Source organism: Cydia fagiglandana, chromosome 9 (assembly GCF_963556715.1).
Source record: "Cydia fagiglandana chromosome 9, ilCydFagi1.1, whole genome shotgun sequence".
NCBI classification, from domain to species: Eukaryota; Metazoa; Arthropoda; class Insecta; order Lepidoptera; family Tortricidae; genus Cydia; species Cydia fagiglandana.
In genome coordinates, this window is record NC_085940.1 from 1,824,535 (window position 1) to 1,850,446 (window position 25,912).

At 38.5% G+C, this 25,912-nt stretch overlaps 2 protein-coding genes across 2 annotated transcripts in view; both read left to right on the forward strand.

Moving 5' to 3' along the window:
• The window catches only part of LOC134667210 (thrombospondin type-1 domain-containing protein 7A-like), a 226,772-nt gene that overhangs the window by 36,183 nt on the left and 164,677 nt on the right, over positions 1 to 25,912 (forward strand). The window contains exon 2 of the mRNA XM_063524538.1: positions 8,029 to 8,124. Coding sequence (XP_063380608.1) covers positions 8,034 to 8,124 — 91 coding nt within the window. The 5' untranslated portion in view covers positions 8,029 to 8,033. The remainder of the gene's footprint in view (positions 1 to 8,028; positions 8,125 to 25,912) is intronic.
• LOC134667175 (uncharacterized) lies at positions 21,694 to 23,351 on the forward strand. Its single transcript, XM_063524493.1, has 2 exons — positions 21,694 to 22,993; positions 23,236 to 23,351. The coding sequence occupies exons 1-2, from the start codon at positions 21,740 to 21,742 to the stop codon at positions 23,272 to 23,274; spliced, it is 1,293 nt and encodes a 430-aa protein (XP_063380563.1). The 5' UTR covers positions 21,694 to 21,739; the 3' UTR covers positions 23,275 to 23,351.

Genomic DNA, 25,912 nt, shown 5'->3' on the forward strand with positions numbered 1-25,912 from the left:
TAAATACGACTTTTATTATATCAAGCTAATCTTCCTATACAGTATAACTTAAGCAATTGTCCATCATAAACACACCTGTGCATAACTTGATCTATACTCCTGTCGTATCCTCTTTAAACAGTACCACCCTCGTCATTATCGCATATTTGCGCTTTCGAAATGGTTCATTATCGCGCCGCCGTCCGCAATCTGAGAATAGTTGTATTAATGTTAGTTTAATTAAACTTGTCCGTGGAAACTTTGGCTCGGGCGAGTTCGGCCATGATCGGCTGAGTTCGGGAGTGGTCGGAGTCGACCAAGGACCTTATACAAGCTGGATATTCTATGTCATTTTAAAACAATTGAAACCGGGTCTATTTCCGACGTTTCGACAGGTTTCACTTGTCGCGGTCGCGGTCGACTGATGTCCCAGCAAAATGTCAGCAGAAATTTGTGTAGCTACCCGACGAAAAGTCTATGAAAAAGTTTGGGGAAGACATCACATTTTCAAACCAGTCATCACACATACATATGATAACGAAATATAGCTTTGACTGTTAGGTAGGGATCGCCGTCTCATTCTGCGGGATTGTTTTTACGAAAATAACTACTTTACTTTAGGACCGAACTTTAGGTCAAACAACTTTGTCAGTAGTTCTAATCGTTCTATGGGACGATAACCCTTCGCACCAAAATTTTTAGATTTGCCGCTATTTTCTACTGATGGAAATGGCTTGACAGACTGTGACGTCTGATGTCATAACGTCTGAATGGAATGGATGTGGTATGGAATATCCAGTTCGAATGTAAGGTCCTTGGTTTCGACCAAATGAAGTAGAGGCTGGGATTAAGGAAAACTAAATGTAGACTGTCCGAGTAAAATGGAGTTCGAAGCTTTCGATTTGAAAAGTTCGGCTTTGGGTTACGAGTAATTGCTGATTTTCTGCTAGTTTTGATGGTAAAGTGCTTGTATAAATGATGTATGTAAGTGTAAAGTTTGTTTCTGTCATTATTTTTAATAGCATTTTGAAACTATGCTTGGCCCCTATTCGACAAGCGACGTTTGACGTATCGTGTTGATCTCCCGTTGATGTGGGAAAAATCATAAGTTCTCGAATACGTACAATGTCAAAATTTGACATTAACAATCCACAGTTAGGGTGACAAGCAAACCAAACCGAACCACCCTTAGTTTAGAGTTGAGTTTTGGTTGTACCAAATGATATTATCCACCGTTGATGGAATCAACACTTAGTATGGAATAAAATTATCTGTTGATTTGACGTGGATGCGAAATCTGACAGTTGCACATGTCGAATTTGGCCCCTTATCTTGGTACAAAATAAACTCATCTTTTAGTATTTTTTCATATTCTTTCATGCTTAATATGTTAGAATATCTAAGTATTTTAAATGATCGAAGATAAGATGAGTGAGGTAATCAATGTGTTGCTGTACTTATTGGAAATACTTGTCAGATTTCCAATCAAAGAATATAATACTCACTTTCCAATCCAATTTCAAAATATGACTATTATTGTACATATGAATACCTCTTTGCTTGAAACAAACTGCACCAGTGTGGCTACCACCAGTTTGTCACTGACATCAACGCTATCGAGAACGTAACTTACTTTCTATGCATCTCACTCGTACTCGCATATTAGTGCGAGCGAGACGTAAAGAAAGTACATTACGTATACAGGTACCTACTGGTTTCTGCTAAACTCACAACACTATCCAGCAGGCTAGCGTGCCAAATAGCAGTAGCATCCCTTTTGAATATAATAATGATATATTCTGGGCTTCATCCCTGAGGCGTGCTATCATACCTAGTTAGGCAAGAAAGACGTAAGTTTCACACAATGTGTGTATAAGTACCGTTTTGGATATTTAGTCTACACATTAATTAAAGCAGTGTCGTAGTTTTGTTATTGCGTTACATGATCTCGTTGTTTTCATATTCTTGATATAATCTAGGTAATTATCTTGTTCTCGTGCCAAGATTAATCTAAATTAATTATGATTAGTGTGTACGAGTAAATTCTCTATGCCATTAGTTAACTCAATAAATTAAACACTCTTACTGCCGTATTCGAACTTCAAGATATTCACAAGAGACGTCACGTACTAGATCCTATATACGTTCTAGTTTAGATATCAACTAGTTCTCTTCTAGATACGCTATAGTTTAGATATCAACTAGTTCTCTTTTGCAGCGCAATTCGGGCAACCAATGTCACTTTTACGTTAGATAGAGTAAGATATCTATTGGATGTGAATTGGATCTCTAAGTCATATCCTGTGGAAATCGTTCAAGAGTATCTCCAGAATCGCGCAAATATCAAATTTGACAGGTTAGGTCTTAAACATATCGTTATCGTATCTTGGTGATGTCTAAAAGATATCTAATAGATGTCTTTTTCAAAATCCGAATCGGGCCCATATATGGTCTCGTCTTATGACTTGCGCTGTCAAAAACTAACATTAAATAAGTGGGTCTAAACCGTAAAATTATTAAATGTAAGGTAACCTATTTCTGCAAAAAAAAAACAAGTATTTAATTCGGGCTCCTTTTAATTCTATCTGAAGCGAAAGCAAGTGGAAATCCGGGATTATAAAAACGGGCACTTACATAAATTAGAAAAAGGTTAAGGCCGGTATTAGGGGTGTCTATTAGGGGTCCCGACGGAGAGGTTTGTGAGAAAAGATCTTTCACACTCTTATCTCTTTTGACTAGTAGTACTATTACTCGTAGTAGTATTATTAGTAGTAGTATTATTATTCGTTGAGAGAACTTTCGAGTCTTTTTGTAAGATCTTGGTTTGCAGGTTACGCTGTTACGCTGTGTGTGTGTTTGCATCGTGTATTCGTGTAGATACTGAGGGCCTACCGCGAACCACGTTCGACGTGTTGCCTTCCTGTCACACTTACGTACGAATTTACAAGTGCAACAGAGAGGCAACACGTCGAACGTGGTTCGCGGTAGGCCCTCTGGCCGCGTAGCCAAGATGCCGATCGCTTATGGCTCCTCTACACGATGGGCCAGCGCCGGCCACTCCAAGGGACGCATTTATGCGTTAGAGGGAGCAAGTGATATTGCTATCTTATTCTACCGTATGGCTGCGTCCCTTGGAGTGGCGGGCGCTGGCCCATCGTGTAGAGGAGCCATTACGATTACGCTCCGTAGTGATCGAAACGCAACTGTCACTGTCGCACTAATATGTATGGAAGAGTGATAGAGAGACATAATGCTTTTCGTTGCCGAAGCGATAGCGATTGTAACCTTGGCTAAGCCGGCTATTTCGATTTTATTGAATAAGGTTTTATTGGTAGTTCATAGATTTTTACCATATTCCAATTAATAGATGCGGCTCTACATGTACTTGGTCAAGCAAATCTTGTCAGTAGAAAAAGGCGCGAAGTTCAAATTTTCTATGAGACGATAATCCTTCGCGCCTATATTTTTTAAAATTTGCCGCCTTTTTCTACTGACAAGATTTGCTTGACCAAGGATAAAATACTTTCGTAGTCAAGTATACGATATCCCCCCTCCTGTGCGTGAGGCAAAGAGTATCCAACAGTTCAAATCTAGACTTAAAAAGTTGTACATGAATAATCAAAAAGAGTTTGAGAATATACACGTGACCAGCCCCGTGAGGGATGCGTTCATAAAGTTAACTTTTAGGTAAATACTAACCACACGAAACGTATGCTATTAAATACTGTTTCTGTATTAAATACCCCGTAAGGAAACTATTGTCAAATACTAATGTTTTGTTTTTTATGTGAATTTCATAATTTAAATATTATGTAATCTTAATACCATTCCAATTAGCTGACCAAGGGCGGGTTTAAATTCAGCAAGCTGTACCCGCACCTTTTTCATTACTTACACAATTTGTTGCACAATGTTTAGATTAATACTTACCTACTTACTCCTTATACCTAAGATGGACTAATTACCTACCTAACCCTTATACACTATACCTAAGAACTTATGTAAAAAGTAATGAAATAAACGCATTTGTATTTGTATTTGTATTTGTATTTGTAAGTAAACTTGTTACTTTTTTTCATAAAATCTACAACATAAAAATTTCCAAATCTGTAATGCGCAACTTATTAGTTATTTTTTTAGGTTAAAATTTAGAAAATTAGTGTTCTACATCTTTGCGCACATATGTATTGCAGCACATTTGTATGACTCAGGATGCTGTTGGTGCTCGCACACGGCGCATTACGGAGAAACAAAACTGGGTCATTCTTTATGTGACAACCTTAGCGTTAGTGCCGGCTGCAGAGCACTGAAATTGTTGTCGGCGAATTGTCACGGGCCAGGGATTGTCGCGAGCTAGAATTGTCGTGATGGAATTGCTGCGAGAATTGTGTCACAGATTACTCATTCATTAGATGGAGCATGGAGCATTTAACACATTCAGTGCCGAAAACTCGACTACCTATCGCGTATTTTATGAATTCGTTCTCAGGCCGGACGACCCGATAGTCGGGATCGTGATACTACAGCTATACCTATATAACAAAATTTTTGTGGCCTGACGCGGATGCCTAGTATGACTGGGTGGCAATAAATGTGTGAAGTTCATAGTTCGTGCTTAGTACGGTACAGCTTTTACTATGGTATATTTTTATATGTCACAGATCATTTCGAAGTGATAGAGTTCATATAGATGATAAGCAGAATTTTAATAATCGAAAAACCTAGGCTCTCCGAAACCTGTCGCGCGACTGACTTAAAACAAGTGAGTCTAAACCGTAAAATTATTCAAAGAATTTTAATATTTTATTTTGGTTATTCCCCAGTGTGGCAAGATATTTCAGTGAGAATTTAAGACCCGCACATCTTTTAGGTTTGACAGCGCCCGCCAGTTAAAAATTCAAATAAATCTACTGGCTGTCACCGTCCGTCGAATAAGAAGCCTGTAAAGGTGGCAAACATTTACACTATTTACAGTATATAGAAACACCGACGATTATTGAAAAACATAGCTTTCAGCACGAAATGTTGAGTCTATGAAAAGTAATCTTTGATAGTGGTACGCATCCGCCTCGTTTGAAAAATGCGCGCCGAGCGACAAATATGAAAATGGCGCCTTCAAAGTGTGACGAGCGGAAACGGGGAAGAGACGCCGCGAGTTGGAAATATGTGACGTCAAATATAGGTCTCGCATTTTTAAAAGATGTACGTCCTGTACGGATATGATGGTTTTTCTATGGCTACGTGACAGCGTGATAAAACGGTGTCCGTCACTTTCTATCCCACTGTGTTAAAAATTGACAGGTATTTTATCACCTGGATCTTTATCCAGGTGATAAAATACCTGTCAATTTTTAAATGGTAATGGTAAAAATCTATGAATAGATAAAGCTATCCATAATAGGCCGGCTGGTCTAGTATATCGTATCTAGACGTAATATTTGACGTATCTTAAAGTTCGAATCGGGCCGTATGTCTGCGGTTGCGACTAATTTGCCACGACTCTTTTTATACATTTGGAATGGGTCGGGGCAATTAGACAGCAGACATATTTTATGAGAATGACCGATTTAGCGCCAATTTTAAATGATTAGTAATATTAAGTACTAAGGATTAAATTAAAGGTTCAATAACCGAGTGTTCAATGAAAGAGCGAAGTAATTTAAAGTGCACAAATATTTTTAACGAAACACTTTGAAGTCCATTCAGCTGAACTGTTTTAAAGCAATTTAAGGTTAAGCCTTTGATGTGGTTTTAGAGTGAACATATTCAGCATTTTCGCGTTGTAATCATAAGATCATAACGCTGCCGCTTGTATAAAAATGTACACGTTGGGAAAAAAGAAACATTGACAAAATTTTGTTTAAATGTTTATTTAACTTTTACACACCTTTTATTTTATTGAAATTTCCGAGTACTTTTTCAATTTCTTTGAAACTTTCCGCAGCTTGCACATCTGTAAGCTATAGGTTAGTAGTAGTGTTAGAGATAAAGATCACTATATCTCTGACACTACTGCTTTTATAGACATAATAATATATTATTAGTCTAACACAAAACTACGTAGCCACATATTTATAGGTCCATCAAACTATCTATGAACACTACTAATAGTTACCGTCCTTTGCCAATTACTTACAAATGTTTCCAACAGCACATGACTACCCATTTATGGCGTCACCCGTTTTGGAACGCTTCCTTGGCGAGCGTTCAAAATTCGAACGTTAATGCTCAGGACGCAGGATGCGACAATCAGAGCGTGTGAAGCGGGCTTAATCGAATTTAAATTATCTGTGGTTTAATGTGATATTCTGTGGTGAATATCGAATGCGTTCTGGGTAGGCGAACGTTCACACATACATTATTAAGTAAATATAACTTACGAGTTAGATCGATAAATCATATAGATCAAAGCTTTATTCATTAGCGTCTGTGAAATCTAACAAATATTAATAATAGTTGGAATGTACAAACATAATATAGATGGTCAAGCAAATCTTGTCAGTAAAAAAGGCGCGAAATTCAAATTTTCTATGAGACGATATGCCTTCGCGCCTACATTTTTCAAATTTGCCGCCTTTTTCTACTGACAAGATCTGCTTGACCTTTATTAAACTTTTACAAAATAGTTTGATCTTTTGCATACAGTTGAAATTAGATTTGAACATTAGCGATAAGATATGGGTTAGATTAAGTATTTAGCCCTTAGCAAGAACCGTTTCAATCATGATAAAAATGATATAATATAAATCTAATCTGAAAATAAAAAATTATTCCTGTAGCTTTTAACTGAAACTTTAAACTGAAATGTTGGCTAAAGGATGTAAAAAAATACACAAGAACACAGAAAAGTAAAGGCATTTTAGATTAATAAATTCATAACTCGGTTAAAAGGGTTGAGCGTTTATGTGGATTGTACATTAACGTCCCGGATGCAGGAAATCGGAGAGTGTAACGCTGGCTTAATCGAAATTAAATTATCCTTTGCATTAATGTGATTCACGAGCGTAGCTGATTGGTTTGCTAAACGTTTATGCTTAAAGTGAAAACGGCCCACTTCTCGTGCCTATGTTTGGCTTAAAATACTCGCATTCAGACCATAATTATTTGAAAAACCATGCCTACGTCGAGCATGTTTTTTTATTTATTTATTATCATTATTTAATTCCAAATTTCAACCATCATATAAACTAAACTATTGAAAATTATTTAAATTTAATTTAATTATTTAGTTTTAAGTTATATAAGTTTCTCTTATAAGTGAATTGTAAAAATTCTTTTGAGAAATAAAGATCTTTGAACCGAATTATAACGCAACTTCGTATTCGCGGAATGATGACAATTATTGATAAACTTATGTCCTTTCCCGGGCCTCAAATTACGTCCATACCAAATTTCATCTAAATCAGTGCAGCAATTTAAGCGTAAAGAGGTAACAAACATACAGACAGAATTACTTTCGCATTTATAATATTATATAAGTAGGGATGGCAATGAAGATTAATTTTGGGTCTATAAAATATTCAGTACCGACTGATCAATGCAAGGGATGTCGAGATTGATCAATATATAGTGTGATTGAATTGAACTCTTTCAATCTCGTGTTCGAAGCCGTATTAGGATCTATTATTGGAACTTCTCGCCTATTACCTACTGGTAAATTAAATGGTTATATAAAAGAGAATGGTCATATAGAAGAAATTTAACATCCCATGGTGCAAATTATGTCTCTAACATGTGCAAATTGTACATTAAATTGTAAATGTAAATTGTGTTTATGTGTAATTATGTATCAAATTATGTCTGTAACTGAAGAGAAAAGTTGGCTTTCGCTGCGAGTGTAAACTACCTAGTGTATAGCGAGAGCAAAAACTACGTTTGACATGCTGCCTATGTCACAATTAAGTACGAATTTACAAGTGCGACAGAGACGCAACACGTCGGTAGGCCCTCATGCGGGTCAATGCACGAGATTCTACGTGCGTAGCGTTTTTACTTCAGGTTCAGATCATTATGTTTATATTTTTAAGCTCTGTTATCTATTGTCTGCAGATAACATGATCCGGGCGTGGTTAGTGCTGGCGCTGCTGGCCTGTGCTGCCGCTGACGAGGCGCAGGACCCTGAGGGTCTGATGGACGCGGCTGCAGGTAAGCTTTTTGATGTTTTTGGGCCTAGATGCATTAACAAAAACAATCAAACTGAATGGAAGATTAACTTTCAAGTTCAATATTTCCTTTATTTAACTTGGGTCTTAGGTTAGAGTTTTACAATGTGAGTATAAAACTAGAATATAAAAACACTTACAAAACATTACAAAAAATAGATAAACACATTATTAAAAAAAAAACTATTTCATTTTCTCGATTGAATATTAAATATAACATTTTATATATTGCATTTTTTATATTTTTACACTCTAAAAGATAGCTCAGTTGATTGCATTCTGAAAGACTCAGGTTCGACGCGGGTAATTTACGAACATAAAGACATTTTAATATGCAACATCCTATATTTGCTAAATCTTGCTACCCGACGAGGTAGCTTTTCCTACGTCCGTCTCTGTCTATGAGTCTCTTTTTATATCACTATAACACTTTAAACATGATCGGCGTTAAGTAAAAATACAATTTAAATATTAATATCAAGGAAATAAAACTCAAATGTAGACGACTGCGAATGCAATGAACTCAATACGATGAAATAATAACTGCAGATAGAGTACCGACCGTTTTCCTCAATAAACTGGTTTATTACGCAATCTGGAGCTAATAAAATTAAATCTATCCTGCTCACGTACGAGAGTTAGCGGGGCATTTAAAGCGGGACAGCGTTATCATGAACGTTACGTTAGTTGATTACTATATTATTATGTCGTAATTCGTAGCACGTGTTATTGCGTAGAGGTCTACGGTTTCGTAGCACACCGTGCACCCGTGCTATATTATATCGTCGGCTAAAATAACCAACCACGTTTTATTCTATAATTCAATGTCAAAAGTGACATTTTTGTTTGAAGAAACGTCACATTTGACACTGACGTATCTAATCCATATCGTTTCTAGATCTATTAATTGATGTATCTTAAAGTTCAAATCGGGCCGTCAGTTAAAACCATAGACTAGGAATCCTCTAGAGCGAGTTTAGAGCAATAATTTCATGCAACGGATGATGCCAAAAATGCAGGGGCGCGCGGGACGAGGTGAGCGAAGTCCCGTGCCGTGATTGGTCCGTTCAAAGACACGGACGTCACACAAAGACACTTTCGACTCGAACATGGAGTAAAATTACCGTAAATGTGTGTGGCAGAGGGGGTAGCGCGACTATGTTCAGTCTGGAGGATGTTTTGTCTGTGGTTAAAACGACGCGTCCCGGCTCTAGCCGTCTTATGTGAATGCTATACATGGTGTGTCTGACCATGGGGCTTTAAATCCAGGGCTTGATTTTACTCGCTAAACTGAGCTATTTTTACTATGGGATATACCCTAAAATCGGGGATTTTTTTTTGGCTTTTCCATAGAAAACGTCGACATCTGATCAGCCAAAATGTATGAAAAAGTAAAAATTTTTTCGGGATTTCGGGTTTGGTGCCATAATAAAAGTAGCTCAGTTTAGCGAGTAGAACCGAGCCCTGAATTTAAAGCCCCATGGTCAGACACACCCTGTATGAACGCGGGTTGTTTTTTATTCACCCGTGCAGGGCCGGTCCGTGTCCGCTGCTCAAACAGCGATAAGCTGCAATTACGGGCCGTGTAGATTTACTCCACTCAACGAGGCCTACGTAAACGTTCATGACAAGTGTCATCGACTGGGCGTTAGCGAAGTTCTTCGCTTCATCTTGGGCAAAAATACATTAGTATGCCCGGATGTGCCAGTCGCATTTTGCAATAGATTCTCGTAAAATTTTGTGAGCAGTTAGAATTATTTTGTCGGATATTTTTTTAAATGGTGGATATTGGCATATACCTATGTAGTTAAAGTGCCAGTAGGATCTGTGGCAATTAAGACCATTGTGAGTTCGCTGTGATAAGGGTTCCACGAAGAAAGTATTTTTTTTAATTAAACGTAGATAGCTGCGAGCGTGCGCTTTACATGATATCCTAGAATTAAAAAGCACAAACATCATCTCAGCCATAAGACGTCCACTGCTGAACGTAGGCCTCCCCCTTGGACCTCCATTCGTACCGGTTGGAAGCGACCCGCATCCAGCAAAATTGCAATATTGCATGGACAATATTATGAATAAAATAATTCATAAAGTATCCATGCAATTTTGGGTGTACATACATACAGTAGATATAACGGATATAGGTTTTGACGGCCTCGTAGCCTAGTCGGTAGTGACCCTGCCTACGAAGCAGGAGGTCCCGGGTTCGAATCCTGGTAAGGGCATTTATTTATGTTTTTATCATAAATATTTGTTCCTGATTTATGGATGTTTTCTATGTATATGTATATATCGTCGTCTAGTACCTACAACACAAGCCTTATTGAGCTTAATGTGGGACTAGATTGATCTGTGTAAAATTGTCCTATAATATTTATGATTTATTTATTTTATATAAGTAATATTTCCCATTGACTGGAGATAGTGAAAAAGCGTTTTAATTGCTGTAAAAGGATTTATACTGGACGTAATCATGCATGCATTTGCATACGTTATTATGCTGCCGCAGAGGCTGCCACCATATCACTCGGTTTTTTAAGCGCTTTGGTTTTCTTTTATTGTTTAGCTTCGCAAGCTGGAAAACAACATTTTAGATGTTAAATATGTACAATATAATTTCTAGGTTTATTTTGTTAAAAAAGTTGCGCAACTTTTTGAACATCAAGTGCGACTTGTAATACCCACAGGATGAGCAGCGCCAGATATCCGATTATATAATTTGATAAATAAACTAATAATAATAATACGTCCCACTGCTGGGCATAGGCCTCCTCTCATGCGCTAGAGGGCTTGAGCTATAGTCCCCACGCTAGCCCAATGCGGATTGGGATTTTCACATACACCTTTGAATTTCTTCACAGATGTATGCAGGTTTCCTCATGATGTTTTCCTTCACCGAAAAGCTAGTGGTAAATATTAAATGATATTTCGTACATAAGTTTCGAAAAACTCATTGGTACGGGCCAGGATTTGAAAGTCGGACGTCATATCCACTCGGCCACCACCGCTTTTTTGAAACAAAAACTAACATATGTAAACCCCAAACTATTATTTTTTAATGAAAAGAAACGTTGCTACAGTAGAAACAGCTTCTAGTTTAGAAAATATTTACTAGTTTTAAAATTACACCGCTTTAGAAGTTACCTTATCTGTAAACTTAAGCACTAGCACTACCTTCTATCGCTCGACGTAAAAGTTAATTTTACACTTTCGAGTTCCATCGTAAACGGGTTGTAAAATCTCGTCAGATAGGAACGAGTGGCGAAGTGCTATCGTTCCAAATGCTTGGCTAAGTGGGAGCCCAGCCAAGGTGACTTGATAGATAATGCCAATCTAAACTTACAGGCGTATTTATTTTGTTTTTTTAAATAATGGCTTTCTCCTCTTGTGGGTTTTGGCAGGAGTTTTGCCAATGACGACATTTTAAGACGTATACAGTCGACGTCAAATATATGTTTACACTTTTGCAGCTTATTCCTTCGTAATAAGGCAAAAAATGTAAACATTTATATCTTTGACGTCGACTATACTTACCATGCACGATAAGAAAGTTTGGTTTATAATTTTGATTTGGTAAAAGGGATTGTGCTGGGAACCTAATACAAAAATATTTATTTAATAGTTATTCATTCTGTATCTAATACCTAATATATTACCTACTGATCGATTAGTGTCGAAAGTGACATTTTTTCAATTAAAAACGTCACTTTTAACACTGACAAATCAATATCATATCGGAAACAGATCGAAAAACTAAAATTCGGGTTAGTATCATATGGTCAAAAACGCAAGTCGTCTACAGCGTCAACTCACCTAAAAATCATTTGGGCAATGCAAATAGTCCATGATAGACGTAAGCGGGCCAAGCAACTCGTCACAAAATGATTTCGTCTACTGTTGTATTATCAAATCGTCTTGAGCCTCCTCCACACTCGTGCGCGAAACGCGGCGCGAAGCCGCGATTCACGCGCATAGTCTGGAGGGGGCTCTACAATACGCCTGTCAAGAAATAATGTTTGGACACTGTCATGTGACTTTTCGTAGTATCCCATGCCGATTTTCTGACTTTATAGGTGCGAACCGTCCTGCTAAATACATACCTAATACCGGTCTCAACAGCATTACCGTTATACCGTTGACAGCCTAACCCCGCATATCTATCTAATATTGAGGGAGGTTTACGCAGCTCAATCGAATAATCCCCCGATCCTGCAGGGGGTGGAAACCCATACTTCCCGCTCTAGAGCGACATATTTGCGGGCGTTATCTTATTCATATTTATCCATCGCGAGTGGTTTTTAAACCTTTGGGGTTTTATTTATTCAAAACAGCCATAGGATCTTGTTATTTTTGCTTTTTTGTAGGTATTAAGTATACTCTTCTCCGTGAATGTTTAATATTTTGTGAAGTGTGCTTATTTATTTGTACGTATTTTTTTGTAGTGTTGCTTGCAGCTCTTGACACCCTCATACCGTCATACCGGCTCTTGAAACATTCATAAAGGCTTGTTGCTAGGCCTACATGAATAAAGTATATTTGAACCGTTGATAAAAAATATTACGTTGCCTCCAGAAACTCGCGAACTAAATTGACAGGAGTTTGACAAATAAAATGATACCAGGAATAGCAAAGAAAAAATAGTCACGGGTATATGTCGATAAAATGATATCGATAACTAAGATATTGGACTTACTACCCAATCTACCCATGTCATAATTATAAAGGGGTCACAAACGATTTCGATTTGTACGAATGTGACGAGAAAAGTGAGTTGATTCGATTGTATGATTGTGACGTTACCGATCAAATCAAAAGGTGTGGATGCGAAATTGACAAATTTCAATGTTAGTAGAGTCAGACCAAGAAAAATCTGCAGCGAATTTGATAGCCCACGCAGGGCTATCAAAATCGCTGCAGACTTTTCGTGGCTTAACTCTATGCAGGTTTGGGGGCAAGTTGTTTATTTCAAGAGCTCGCGGTTGTCGCCATAAATCTTAAATTGGTGATTTCATTTCATTTTATACAATGTGGCCGGTAGATGAGATTGATCCGTAATTAAAATTAGACCAAGAAAAGTCTGCAGCGATTTTGATAGCCCACGCAGTGCACCTGGTATTTAATACGTCATACTTTCATATAAGTTTGACGTTTAAAATAATACTTGCACAGCGTGGGCTATCAAAATCGCTGCAGACTTTTTTTTAGTCTAACTCTATTTAAATTCTGACCCCATTGTTAACTTGAATGTCCAGTTTAAGGACTGGTCTTTACAATTGAAGCAATAGGGATCACCGAGACGATTTCATTTGTACGTCCACCTCACACAAATTAAATGAGAAATATTATCTTATTTCCCTGTCTGGGCCGGCCTTTTTGTTGTATTTTGAGCCAAAATCACTGTTTCTATGTTATCACCTACAACTTGTTACTTTAGCTGTAAGTTTTCCTAACAGATAAAACAAAATAAATATAATAAAATATTTATTTAATGTATAAAACTTAACAAACTAAAACCCGTTCTGAGCCATGCCGGGTCCAAAGGTCCCCATCATACTAGCAGCGTTACCCCGCTGAATGGCGATGGAGACCTGTTGGACAAGCCATGACTCAGAACGGGGGTCATTCCCCTTTTCTCTGAGGCGCTTTCCAAGTTCCCCGAAAAGCTCTCGTGCCTCCCGTCCCCAGGGCCCAGCTGTCTCGACAGCGACGGGCACGAAGTCGTACGTGGCTCCCAGGGCAGAGTATTTCTGTCGCTTATTTTTGGCGGCAGTCTCTGCCGCCGAACCTGCCGACTTGGCGGTGTGTCCTACATGGGATGCAGCAAATGTACTCACACAAGTTGCATCCCATATAAGACACCGCCCTCTCTGCCAGGGAACCAGCGTCAGCCCGTCGGGTCGTTTGCCATCTGTTCGAGACAGCCCCGGTGGTTCGAGGAGGCACGGGACGCCCACCGACAGCATCGCTCGACGGACTATTTCATTCAAAGAATGGTGCCTGGGGAAACGACCGGCGCATCTCTGACAGCTGAGCCCATGGTGGCCGTTCTCTTCTACCATCACTCCACAGATGCAGCGGTGCGCGTTGCACACCTTGCACCCCAACCTTAAGGCCACTGCGATCCTTAGGGAATCGTTGTCTAGCAGTGTGCCTAATTGAGGGGATGGCAAGGCGTGCAACTATGCACCCGACTCAGACTTGGAGGCGGCTTTGAGACGCGCCAGATCGGTTATCGAGGCACCAGCCTGTAAATTCGCGTGGCGAAGCCTTTATTTAATTATCTACAATATGTATGTTTGTCCAATATCCTTGTATCTATAAAATTTTACAATTTTCGAAATACCAAATAACATTTGTAAAATAACTTAAATTACTTAAAGGTACTTTTTTACTGGCCAAGCAACAGTAGCGCCGCTAGCGGTGAATTCTGGCAATATTTTCTAATTCAAACTTTTTTGAAAATATCGATAAGAACAGCACTGGCCAAACTGTGGTATCATTGGTGCACATTGACCTGTCAATTTAGTTCGCGAGTTTCTGGAGGCAACCTTAGGTGCAATTTCTAACATTGACTAATTCTTTAGTGTACGAGCTCTGCATCATTTATTTTTAATCTCTTCTTTCTCTTCAAAATATTCGATTTTGTCAGTATAAATAGTAGACGCCATGGGTACCTAATTATTTTATGTAGTCTATTACGAGCAAACGTTGAATTTATTACAGTTACTAAAAACATACGTGAGTTGCTTCTTTTTGAATTTACCAGCATATATAGTAAAACCGCTACTCTTAAAATTCTGGCGCATACAATATTTCATACTTTACCCGAAAAAGCGAAAACGAGGGTAGACTTTGTAGGTATATCTGAGTCCATTAGCAGTTTTTAATCCCCCATTCAATATTAAATTGGAAAGTTTTTATGGACTTACACTGCGAGCCATAAACAAACATAAGCGACATTTAAAGTATGTGTATATGATAAATATATGGCAATTACCTTATCTTTACATCTTTGTAAGTTAGTATTTATTTTTGACTTTGAGCCGTATAAAACAGCTGTGATATACGGACAGAGAGGCGGACGAACAGACATGACGAAATTATAAGCGAGTTTCGTTTTGGTTATGGAACCATAAAAAGTATTTATGTTTTTATTACATCCAACATTAGATTTACTTTCACCTTTGCTATCCTAATGTCGCCATAAATTACTATCAACATTTTCCTCTACGAAAAACGCCGTCCGCTTCGTATATTCGATGACACATGTAATCTTCCATTCGGCACTGGTCCCACCGCGAGCTAGTAAGCTATGAGCTATCGGCTATAAACACGAACAAAAGATAAGCACTCCCGTGTCAATAAAAGAGACACGGCGATATTTATAGTTACTCGCCCAGCGGTGAGCTATAAATATCGCCGTGTCTCTTTTATTTACACGGGAGTGCTTATCTTTTGTTCGTGTTTATAGCCGATAGCTCATAGCTTACTAGCTCGCGGTGGGACCAGTGCCTTCGGCTCCCGGTCTACGAGTGTACGTGTAGGCAGAGGCCTGCGTCCCGCGATAAGAGCGAGGGTCGGCAGTCACGCCGAAAATGGCACATGTATTGAGCCCTCGTCTGTTTCTGATTATCGTTTGACATGTTCACTATTGCCAAAAGCTTTGGGCGAAATTGTTAGTGCCCCTATTCGTAATACGTAATAACTGTAATAAGTATCCCATCAAAAACATTACATGTAAAAAGGTGCAAGTCTCGCAACACTTCTACTACAAAAAGGTTTTGAGATGTAATGTGAAACCAAGTCGGTTATTTTAATCAGTGCCAGGGGGTGTTAAAACAGTATCAATAAGATATCTTTAATTTGTAATACATATAATGACCTGGCAATGGCCCCAGATACATTGGCCAAAAATTTTGTCAACAATTTTTTTTAGAAATGTTTTTATTACTTGTACGTGGTTTATTACTTGTATTTGTTTTAATGGTAACAAAAGTGTTCAAATTCCTTCTCATAAAACCACAATTTAATCGGGCTTATACGTTTTGTAGGAGATGATTTAGAGCATTTATTCTTATGCGCAAACTTGCTAACAGCCTTTCAACCTACCATCGCCGTTTCGTGGGTGATAAGCATTTGCAAATATATGTATAATGTCAGGCCAGTCAGACTCAGTTCTCTTACACTGTACAGATGTATAATGTTTGTCAAAGCAAAGCAGATCTTATTTCCCACCGGGATTAGATAGCAGGCAGACGGCGACATTTTATTTATCCGTACATACAGGGAACATTCAGTATTTGCGGTCGCTGGGGAATTAATGTAGTGCGCTTAGCGTTCCTGCTGTGATGGGGACTTCCATTTTTACTACTCTATTCACGATTTAAACTGTTACAAACTTATTTAAGAGCACTTAAACTCTTATAAATGGTTTTATAACTCTACACGTTAAGTTTAACAGCTTAAAAGTCGTTTGATTTAGCTTTAAACTTTAATGGGAGTTTACAATGTTACGAGTAAGTAACTAAGTACCTATATAGATTTAAACTTTCACGATTTGTCACTATAGAGTCACAGATTTAAACTTTCATGATTTGTCACTATATAGAGCAGTGGTGGGCAAAGTACGGCCCGCGGGCTAGGTCCGGCCCGCGAAAGGATTTTTCTGGCCCGCCGCCGGTTATTTAAAAAAATGTATAATATGGCCAGCAATATAATAAAAATACATTTTTTGCTGTAAATCTGGCCCTCCTCTGAAATTCCTTCAAGTTTTGGCCCCTCAAGAAGAAAGTTTGCCCACCACTGATATAGAGTCACAGATTGAAACTTTCATGATTTGTCACTATAGAGTCACACTGCCGTATTCGAACTTCTAGATTTATTTTTTATTTTATTTATTATGAATGGGCTTACTCATGGCCACAGACATTCACAAGAGACGACACGTACTAGAGCCATTCTAGATACGTTATAGTTTAGATATTTCAATTCGGGCAACCAATGTCACTTTTACGTTAGATAGAGTAAGATATCTATTAGATGTGAATTGGATTTCTAAGTCATATCCTGTGGAAATCGTTCAAGAGTATCTCCAGTATCGCGCAAATGTCAAATTTGACAGGTTAGATCTTAAACATATCGTTATCGTATCTTGGTGATGTCTAAAAGATATCTAATAGATGTCTATTTCAAAATCCGAATCGGGCCTACAGATTTAAACTTTCACGATTTGTCCATTACATCATTATAGAGGTAAATCCCTCTCTGTCGGTCAGATGGTAATCACTTTCGTAAATAATAGCACCTGTTCCAATTCTTGGTCAAGTGGATCTCAGGCTTCCAAGAAAGTTGTGGAAAAATGCCAGTTTAACTTTTATCACTCAAAGGACAAAGAAGAACTTCTGAAGTTAAGATAAGATAACATTATATAAGAAAGTTTAAGATGTCTGCGGCGCTGTTTCGTAATAACGCTGAATTAGTTGTGAACTACAAGAACAACGGCGACGGAAGCTAGAAATGAGTTCTAGTTGTCCAACTACGAGTAGAAATGAGTCTAGTTTTACAATAAACAATTTGTAAGCTCTTATTTGGTTGAAATTTGGTTGAAGAACGACTTTGAAATTGAACTAAATAATATCTTTATAGAGCTGGTCGGAAAATTAACTTCAAAGCTTAATTTTCATACTGGACCTTTATAAGCACATTCCAACCTCTTTAAATCCCCTCCGCTCCCCCCACCCCTCTTTCAGTGTTTTCATTTATAGAGATAAATGAAAACATTTGTAAAATGTACCCAAATCGGCAACTCTATATATTCCACAAGAAATATGACAGTTTTCCCTAATATAATATACGAGTATGTATTCTTAATGTACCTCCTTACTTATATCTTAAATTACTAGCTACTTGCTAGATCCTGCCCTTATTGCCTACAAGTATTTTATAAAGAAACATAACACAACCAATACACTACACACACTCACACACACACTAACCTCCCTGAACGAGGGCTATTCCTTCCCAGCTTTTATTTGATTTCACAAAGTGCCACACCGACTGTCATGCCAATTCTCTACGCGGCGGTTTAGACAGGACTAGCGTTCCCATCTCACACCAACCAACCAATCTAACCGTGACCTCAAGATCATTAAAATCACTCTTTGCTCCAGAATGATCTACAAAATTCGAAATTTAAGAAAATATTAACTACAGATTAAATATATTGTGATATGTTGATATACATATACATTATGCCGATTAAATGTAGACCTTACTTTACTACTTTCATGTTGTAACACTTAAATGTGACGTTCCACGGCAAAATGTACCTTATGGCGGCTGGCGCTTACGTCACATAGCGCCGCAATAATATTGGAGCGGCGTTAATAATAGCGTAAGCGCCAACCGCCATAAGGTACCTTTTGCTGTGGAACGTCACAAATGAGGTTAAGACACAGTTTTAATGTATAAAAGCTGTGGGAGCACAATTACCCACATTAAGGGAGCAAAGTACCTAGACACATTGAAATCTTAATACACGATTTTATCAGAACTTTACAGTTACATACTTACCTAACAGTATTTAGATTAGAAAACATATAGGAAGGTATCAAACACAAATCGATTTATTACACACTTTTATTTGGCTTTACCACGTATATTTCTTGCATACAGTGTGTATTTTAATATGACCGCAAACTTAAACAAGGTGTAGCTTTAAAACTCGCTTTAGCGCTAGCTTTAAAACGACGCTGAAAGTTTTTTTTTTTTTTACTCAAACAACTTACTATACTCGTTGAGTCTTTGGGCTCAACTACCACGTATTCAGAGATCAGACGTAGACTGGTAGCGATTGGTGGGTAGCAATACGATTCGAGTTTCGAACACCGGATGCAACGGAAATGAAAAGCTCGGAGAAAACTACCTTCCGTCGTCTCGGATGACAGAAGGTGAGAATTGTAAGAAATGGCGCCTTGCGGACGCTGCCCTTTTTCCATGATTGGGATACTTCATTTCCGATAGGTTTGAAACACAATAAATAAACTGTCGATTCTGGGCCCATTTATCGACCGGTATTATTGGTATTGGCCCAGAACTGTCAAATCGTATCGACAAGTGGACCCCAGTTTTATAACCTAAGTTGTAGGTCGCCCGGAATAGGGACCTCGCGTAATAGGTACGTACATTTTGATTTTTTTATATACATTTTTTCTTTTGGCGTTTGTCGATGTACATCTCATCTCATCGTCATCTTGGCTAAATAGGTTCCCAGCTCAGCGCTGTATAGTCAGCGTCATATAATAGGTAGCATCCAAAGGTATCATATAATAGGTAGCATACAAATTATATGTTATAACGAACTATTTGAATAAATAGTTCGTTACAACATATAATTTGTATGGCGTACCGAGCTATTTGAATACTTTGGATGCTAGTGATGCTACCTACTATACGACGCTGACTGTACCACTCTGAAGGATGGAAAATATTACCCTTCCTCCTGTAAAAACACCCAAACATAGGTACAATAAAATAATAATAACATTAAAGCCCACTTGCACCATTCCACTAACCCGGGGTTAAGCGGTTATTAAACTATTAACCTAGTGTCAAATTGTATCGCTAACCATGGCAACTCCTGGTTAGACAGGTTAACCCCGGGTTAGTGGAATGATGCAAGTGGGCCTTAATAACATAATTTGCTCATAGAGTTAGACCAAGAAAAGTCTGCAGCGATTTTGGTAGCCCATGCAGTGCAAGTGTTATTTTAAACGTCAAACTTCTATAAAATTATGACGTTAAATAACACTTGCACTGCGTGGACTATCATAATCATTGCAATTTTTAGTGTTCCGTACAAAACTTTGTTTAGGTCTAACTCTATGTACATACATAGGAGTCAGTTTGCCGTGTTTTGCTGAATAAATGTTTCCAGTTTCACTTGAACACGAACCGTGATACCGAAGCTCTCACCGCAGGAACATTTAGCGGCCGCCGTCAGCCGCGGCGAAACGTCGGCAAAACACGCCAAACTGACTCCTAATGGCAAAACACGCCAAATTGCCTCCATTAGAACGCATTAGAGCTGGTGACAGGCTGCTCTCTACCTCTAGTTATGCTTGTATAGGTGTCGACGGGAGAGTTGACGTGATACAATATTATACTGCTGCAGTACCATCGCACGTACTGTTAACTGACAGTTCGTAAACCTTATTACAAAAGGCATAAGGTCCACCGATGGACAGTTAAGAGTGTTGCTGTCTGAACTAATTGCAAAAAAAGTTCTGAGTAAATGTGATTTAAGTGCACGATATTTGCAATATAATACAAAATACTCTTTATGGCACACCCCTATAAAAGAAGACAATACAAAAGAAAACAGAAATACAAGCAGAGGTAAACAACAGGCGGTCTTATCGCTAAAAAGCGATCTCGTCCCTACAACCTTAGAGACAGATTAAATATACACAAAGTCATTGAAATTATTGCGCCATCATATACATATAATAGTTATAATACTTCACTAAAATATATGTACCTCTAATATCATCAGTATGCAGAAAGGGAATCTAATTAGTACTATTCATCAATCAGTATGCTCATGTGAGCCCAACACAGCGCGAGCATCGCTAATGGCTTGATTAATTACGTAATTTACGCACTTGTGCCAAAACAGGGAAAAATAAACAGACTTGTAATCAACAGGCGACACTCTCGTTCTTCATTCGATTATCTTGCTCATTACGCTACGTCTTACGTAGGCGAACAACGCGCGAAACGCGGCGCGGCGCGGCGCGGCGAAAGCGGCCGCCGCCGCGCCGCGCCGCGCCGCGCCGCCTGACATTCGCGTGCAAATCGCGCCGCACCGCGTTCGCAACGAGATCGCTTACGTAGGACACTTCTATGGGCATCAAAGGATTGATTTCGCCGCGCCGCGCCGCGCCGCGTTCGCGCGTTGTTCGCCTACGTAAGACGTAGCGTTACCGTCGCTTATTTAGCGTCGCGTTTTTGCGTAATATATTTACGAATATTCACTCTGTGCGTGTTATTTCGCGCCTTTTCAACAGACCTTCACAAAAAAGGTCTTTAATTTAGACTGTTTTTTACTAGGGGAAGGGAAGCGTAGTGTAGCGTTTTACAGTCTGTGTGTGTGGGTAACATGTTTTCATGGCAATTCATGGTTCATGTTTCCGAACGTGATTATTTATTTATGTTAGCGTATTCGAACGAGTCCCTCCGTTCGTCTTGATTTTGGATTATCTATGTTTTGTCGATTATCTGTTGTGCGCCATTAAGCCGAATAAAAAACTCATTGCTTATAAATAAGATATTTTATTATAAACATGGTGTAGAAGTGGTAAATAAAAATGGAAGCAGAAGAATATAAGAAACTTCTTGAGCAGCAGTCACAATTGGTAGCCGTGATGCAGCAACAAATGCTCATACTACAAGAGCAAGTAAAAAATGTCACAACGCCGGATGTTAAAAGCCGCGTCTCTGTGCCCTGGCCGCAACCTTTAGAAGTAGATGATGGCGATCCTTACGGAAATCTTACCTTTTTCAAGAGCCGCTGGGAAGATTATTGCCTTGCTACCGGAATGAATAGTTGGAGTACCGAAAAAGATGAAACAAAAGCCGGGCTACTCCTCAGCGCAATCGGTACAAAAGCCATGAAAAAATATATGGATTTTGGCTTGTCTGAGATAGAGAAGAAGAGTCATAATGAAATATTAGCAAAAATGGAAAAGGTCATATTTCAAAAAACAAATGTAATATACTCCAGGTACTTGTTCAATATCAAAAACCAGAATGAAGAAAGCTTTGACGAGTATTTACTGGCTCTAAAGAAATTGGCTAAAAGATGCGATTATAAAGATTTCGAGGAAGAGATTTTAAGAGACAGAATTGTGGTGGGAATAAAGGATGGTGAAGTGATAAAAGAGTTGCTAAAAAAGCAAGACCTAACTTTAGAAACAGCCATCAATATCTGTCGTGCCTCGGAAGGTGCTGCTGCACAAGTTGCAGATCTAAAAAAATCTGAAGAGGTCAACAAGATTAATAAAAAAAGGCTGGATAAGGACACACCTAAAAAGTGTAAATTCTGTGGAGGCGTTCATGTATATCAAAAGAAAGTATGCCCAGCCTGGGGACAGCGTTGTGAAGAATGTGGTGGCCGAAACCATTTTAAAAAGGTTTGTAAGAAGCGTGGAACGGTAAAAGAATTACAAGAAGACTCTGATGACAGTGTAATCATAGCGGAGGTGAGGCACAATGAAGAGTCAGGTCATGTTGAGGCACCACTGTTGTTCCATATTGGCGAGAAAAAACAGAAAATATACTGTGCTTTGGACACAGGAGCTGCAGTTTCTGTGATGGGAGCAGAATACTATAAAAAGTTAACGGGTCAAAAGGATTTATTGGCTTTGACTCCACCAGTAAAAAAGCTGAAAGCTTTTAACGGCTCTCCCATCATTAATCATGGAAATGCATCCTTCTTAGTCACCAGAAAGAATCAGGATTATAAATTAAACTTTCACATTGTTAATGGAAAACATGAACCGCTTTTATCAGAGAAAGCTTGTGTAGCTCTGGGCTTTATTCAATACTGTGATGAAGTATCAACAGAGCTGGATCGTTCTAGTGCAGAGCATATAATGAAACAATATGAAGATGTCTTTGAGGGTTATGGCAGCCTCCCAGGTGAAGTGTCATTAGAGCTGGATGAATCAGTCCCAGCCCGGATTCAGCCTGCACGTCGAGTCCCAGTTGCACTAAAAGAAAAATTAAGAATGGAACTGGAACAACTAGAAGCTGATGGCATCATAGTAAAGGAGACGCAGCACACAGATTGGGTAAATAACATATTGATTGTTAGTCGAGATTCAAAATTCAGATTATGTTTAGACCCTATTCCGTTAAACAAAGCTTTAAAGAGACCAAACTTCCAATTCACTACTCTAGATGAGATGTTGCCTGAGCTCAGTAAAGCAAAGGTTTTCAGCACTGTAGATGCTAAGAAAGGATTTTGGCAGTGCCGTCTTACTGAGAACAGTAGTAAACTGACTACATTTTGGACTCCGTTTGGTCGTTACAGGTGGCTCCGTCTCCCGTTCGGGCTCTGTTCATCGCCTGAGATCTTCCAGCAACAACTCACCAGTCTCCTTAAGGATCTAAAAGGCATTGAGATTATAGCCGATGACATTTTAATTTATGGAGTTGGAGAGACAGTTGAAGAAGCTGTGTTGGATCATAATATTAAATTTGAAAAATTACTAATAAGGTTAAGAGAAATAAATTGTAAGTTGAATAAAGACAAAGTCAATCTGCTAAAAACATCAGTGAAATTTTATGGACATGTGTTAACCAATGAAGGTCTAAAGGTAGACAAATCTAAGGTAGAGGCTATTAACAACATGCCTACTCCAACATCTAGTAAGGATGTTTTACGTTTTCTGGGAATGGTTGGATACCTTAGCAGATTCATAAATAATCTCAGTATTCAAGCTACGCATCTTAGGAGGCTAACAAGAAAAGATGTGGATTTTGTCTGGTCTGAAGCAGAAGATAAAGAGTTTAATATGTTAAAAAAGAAAGTTAGTGATTTACCTACATTGCAGTATTTTGATGTAAATAAAGAAGTGGTTTTAGAATGTGATGCGAGTGAATATGGCTTGGGTGCTGCAATGTATCAGAACAATCAGGTAATAGCTTTTGCATCTAGATGTTTGACAAAGACAGAAAAGAAATATGCTCAAATAGAGAAAGAAATGTTAGCAGTGGTGTTTGCTTGCATCCGATTTAATCAATATGTAGCGGGCAATAGTAGAATTATTGTCAAGACAGATCACAGACCATTAATTAATATTGCAAATAAACCACTGATTGAAGCTCCAAAAAGACTACAAATGATGCTACTCACACTTCAAAAATATAATGTACAGTTACAATTCATTCAAGGAAAAGAAAATGTTGTAGCAGATGCCCTATCCAGAGCTCCAGTAACAGAGGTATGTGACACTTATGATCTGGAAAATAAAATTAAGGAAAAAAAAGTTTATAAACTGATAAGCAAAATTTCAAGTTTAAAATATTTAAAGATTACAGATAAACTCTTAGAAAAAATCAAAGAAGAGTCCATAAAAGACACACTTTGCCTACAGTTAAGTGAATATATTATTAACGGATTCCCCAGATACATATCAGACATGCCAGCAGAGGTCAAGATTTTTCATAAATTCAAACATGAACTGTCCACATCAGATGGGCTCATCTTCAGAAATAACCAGGTTTTGATTCCAGAAGCATTAAGAGCAGAGATGATACAAAGAGTTCATGTCAGTCACAACGGAGTTGCTAGTACCCTTCGTTTAGCAAAGGGAAACATTTTCTGGCCTGGAATGTCGGGTGAAATAAAAAAATATGTTGAGAAATGTACATTTTGTATGGCACATGCTCCGTCACAACAAAAACTGCCTCTAATGTGTCATGACATACCGGCTTACCCTTTCCACTATGTATCCATGGATGTATTTAGCGTGGGAGATCTAAAGTTTTTGGTCACTATAGATCATTACTCAGATTTTTTCGAATTAGACAAAATTTCTAATTTATCAGCTAACGAAATCATATCTATCTGTAAGAAAAACTTTGCTCGACATGGTGTTCCTCAGAGAGTATGCACAGACAATGCAACTAATTTTGCCAATGAGTCATTTAAGAAGTTTGCAGATAAGTGGAATTTCGAGCATGTGACATCATCACCGCATCATGCAGAGTCAAATGGAAAAGCCGAAGCTACTGTGAAAATTGCAAAGAAGCTAGTACTTAACAGCCTAGAAACCAAACAAGATTTATGGTACAGTTTACTTCATCAGCGTAATGTTCCTATAGAAATGGACAATACCAGTCCCTCTCAGAAATTATTTTCTAGAAGAACACGTTCTGGACTTCCTTGCCTGTTAAGACATTTAAAGCCAAACATAATTCCTGATATACCAGTTAAAATAAAAGAAAGAAAAGAAAAGATAAAACGGGAATGTGATAAAAGGTGTGCTGAGCTGCCAGAGTTACAGGTAGGACAGAATGTTGTTACTCAACTTCAGCCAGAGGTTGATAAGAGATGGAGTTTTGGTATCATCACAAAGAAACTAAATAAAAGATCGTACATAGTACAGGTAAATGATAAAGCATACAGAAGAAGTAGAGTTCATATAAAGCCTTACAGTGGGGACACTGTAGATGGTGGTCACCCTAGTCAGACACAGGTCCCAGATCACCAACCGCTGCACGATAGAGAACCAGAGTTTACTGGCTTTGAATTAGTGGAAGAGAACCAGTATACTAACCCTCTAGTGGTTCAGCCACCAATCAGAGAACAACATCCACCGATGGAACCTGAAGAGGCCGTGCGTCGCAGTGGGCGGGCTAAGACACAACCACGTCATCTAAGAGACTATGTTGTATCTTGTTTTGAGAAAGGGAGATGTTTCCGAACGTGATTATTTATTTATGTTAGCGTATTCGAACGAGTCCCTCCGTTCGTCTTGATTTTGGATTATCTATGTTTTGTCGATTATCTGTTGTGCGCCATTAAGCCGAATAAAAAACTCATTGCTTATAAATAAGATATTTTATTATAAACAGTTCATTTTTAGGGTTCCGTACCCAAAGGGTAAAACGGGACCCTATTACTAAGACTCTGCTGTCAGTCCGTCCGTCCGTCCGTCCGTCCGTCCGTCTGTCACCAGGCTGTATCTCACGAACCGTGATAG

Excerpts from the sequence above, each read along its gene's own strand:
- LOC134667175 (XM_063524493.1), top strand. The coding sequence starts at position 21,740 with ATGAATAGTTGGAGTACCGAAAAAGATGAAACAAAAGCCGGGCTACTC. Across the intron at positions 22,994-23,235 it reads AGACGCAGCACACAGATTGG|GTGGCTCCGTCTCCCGTTCG; the intron begins GTAAATAACATA and ends TGGTCGTTACAG.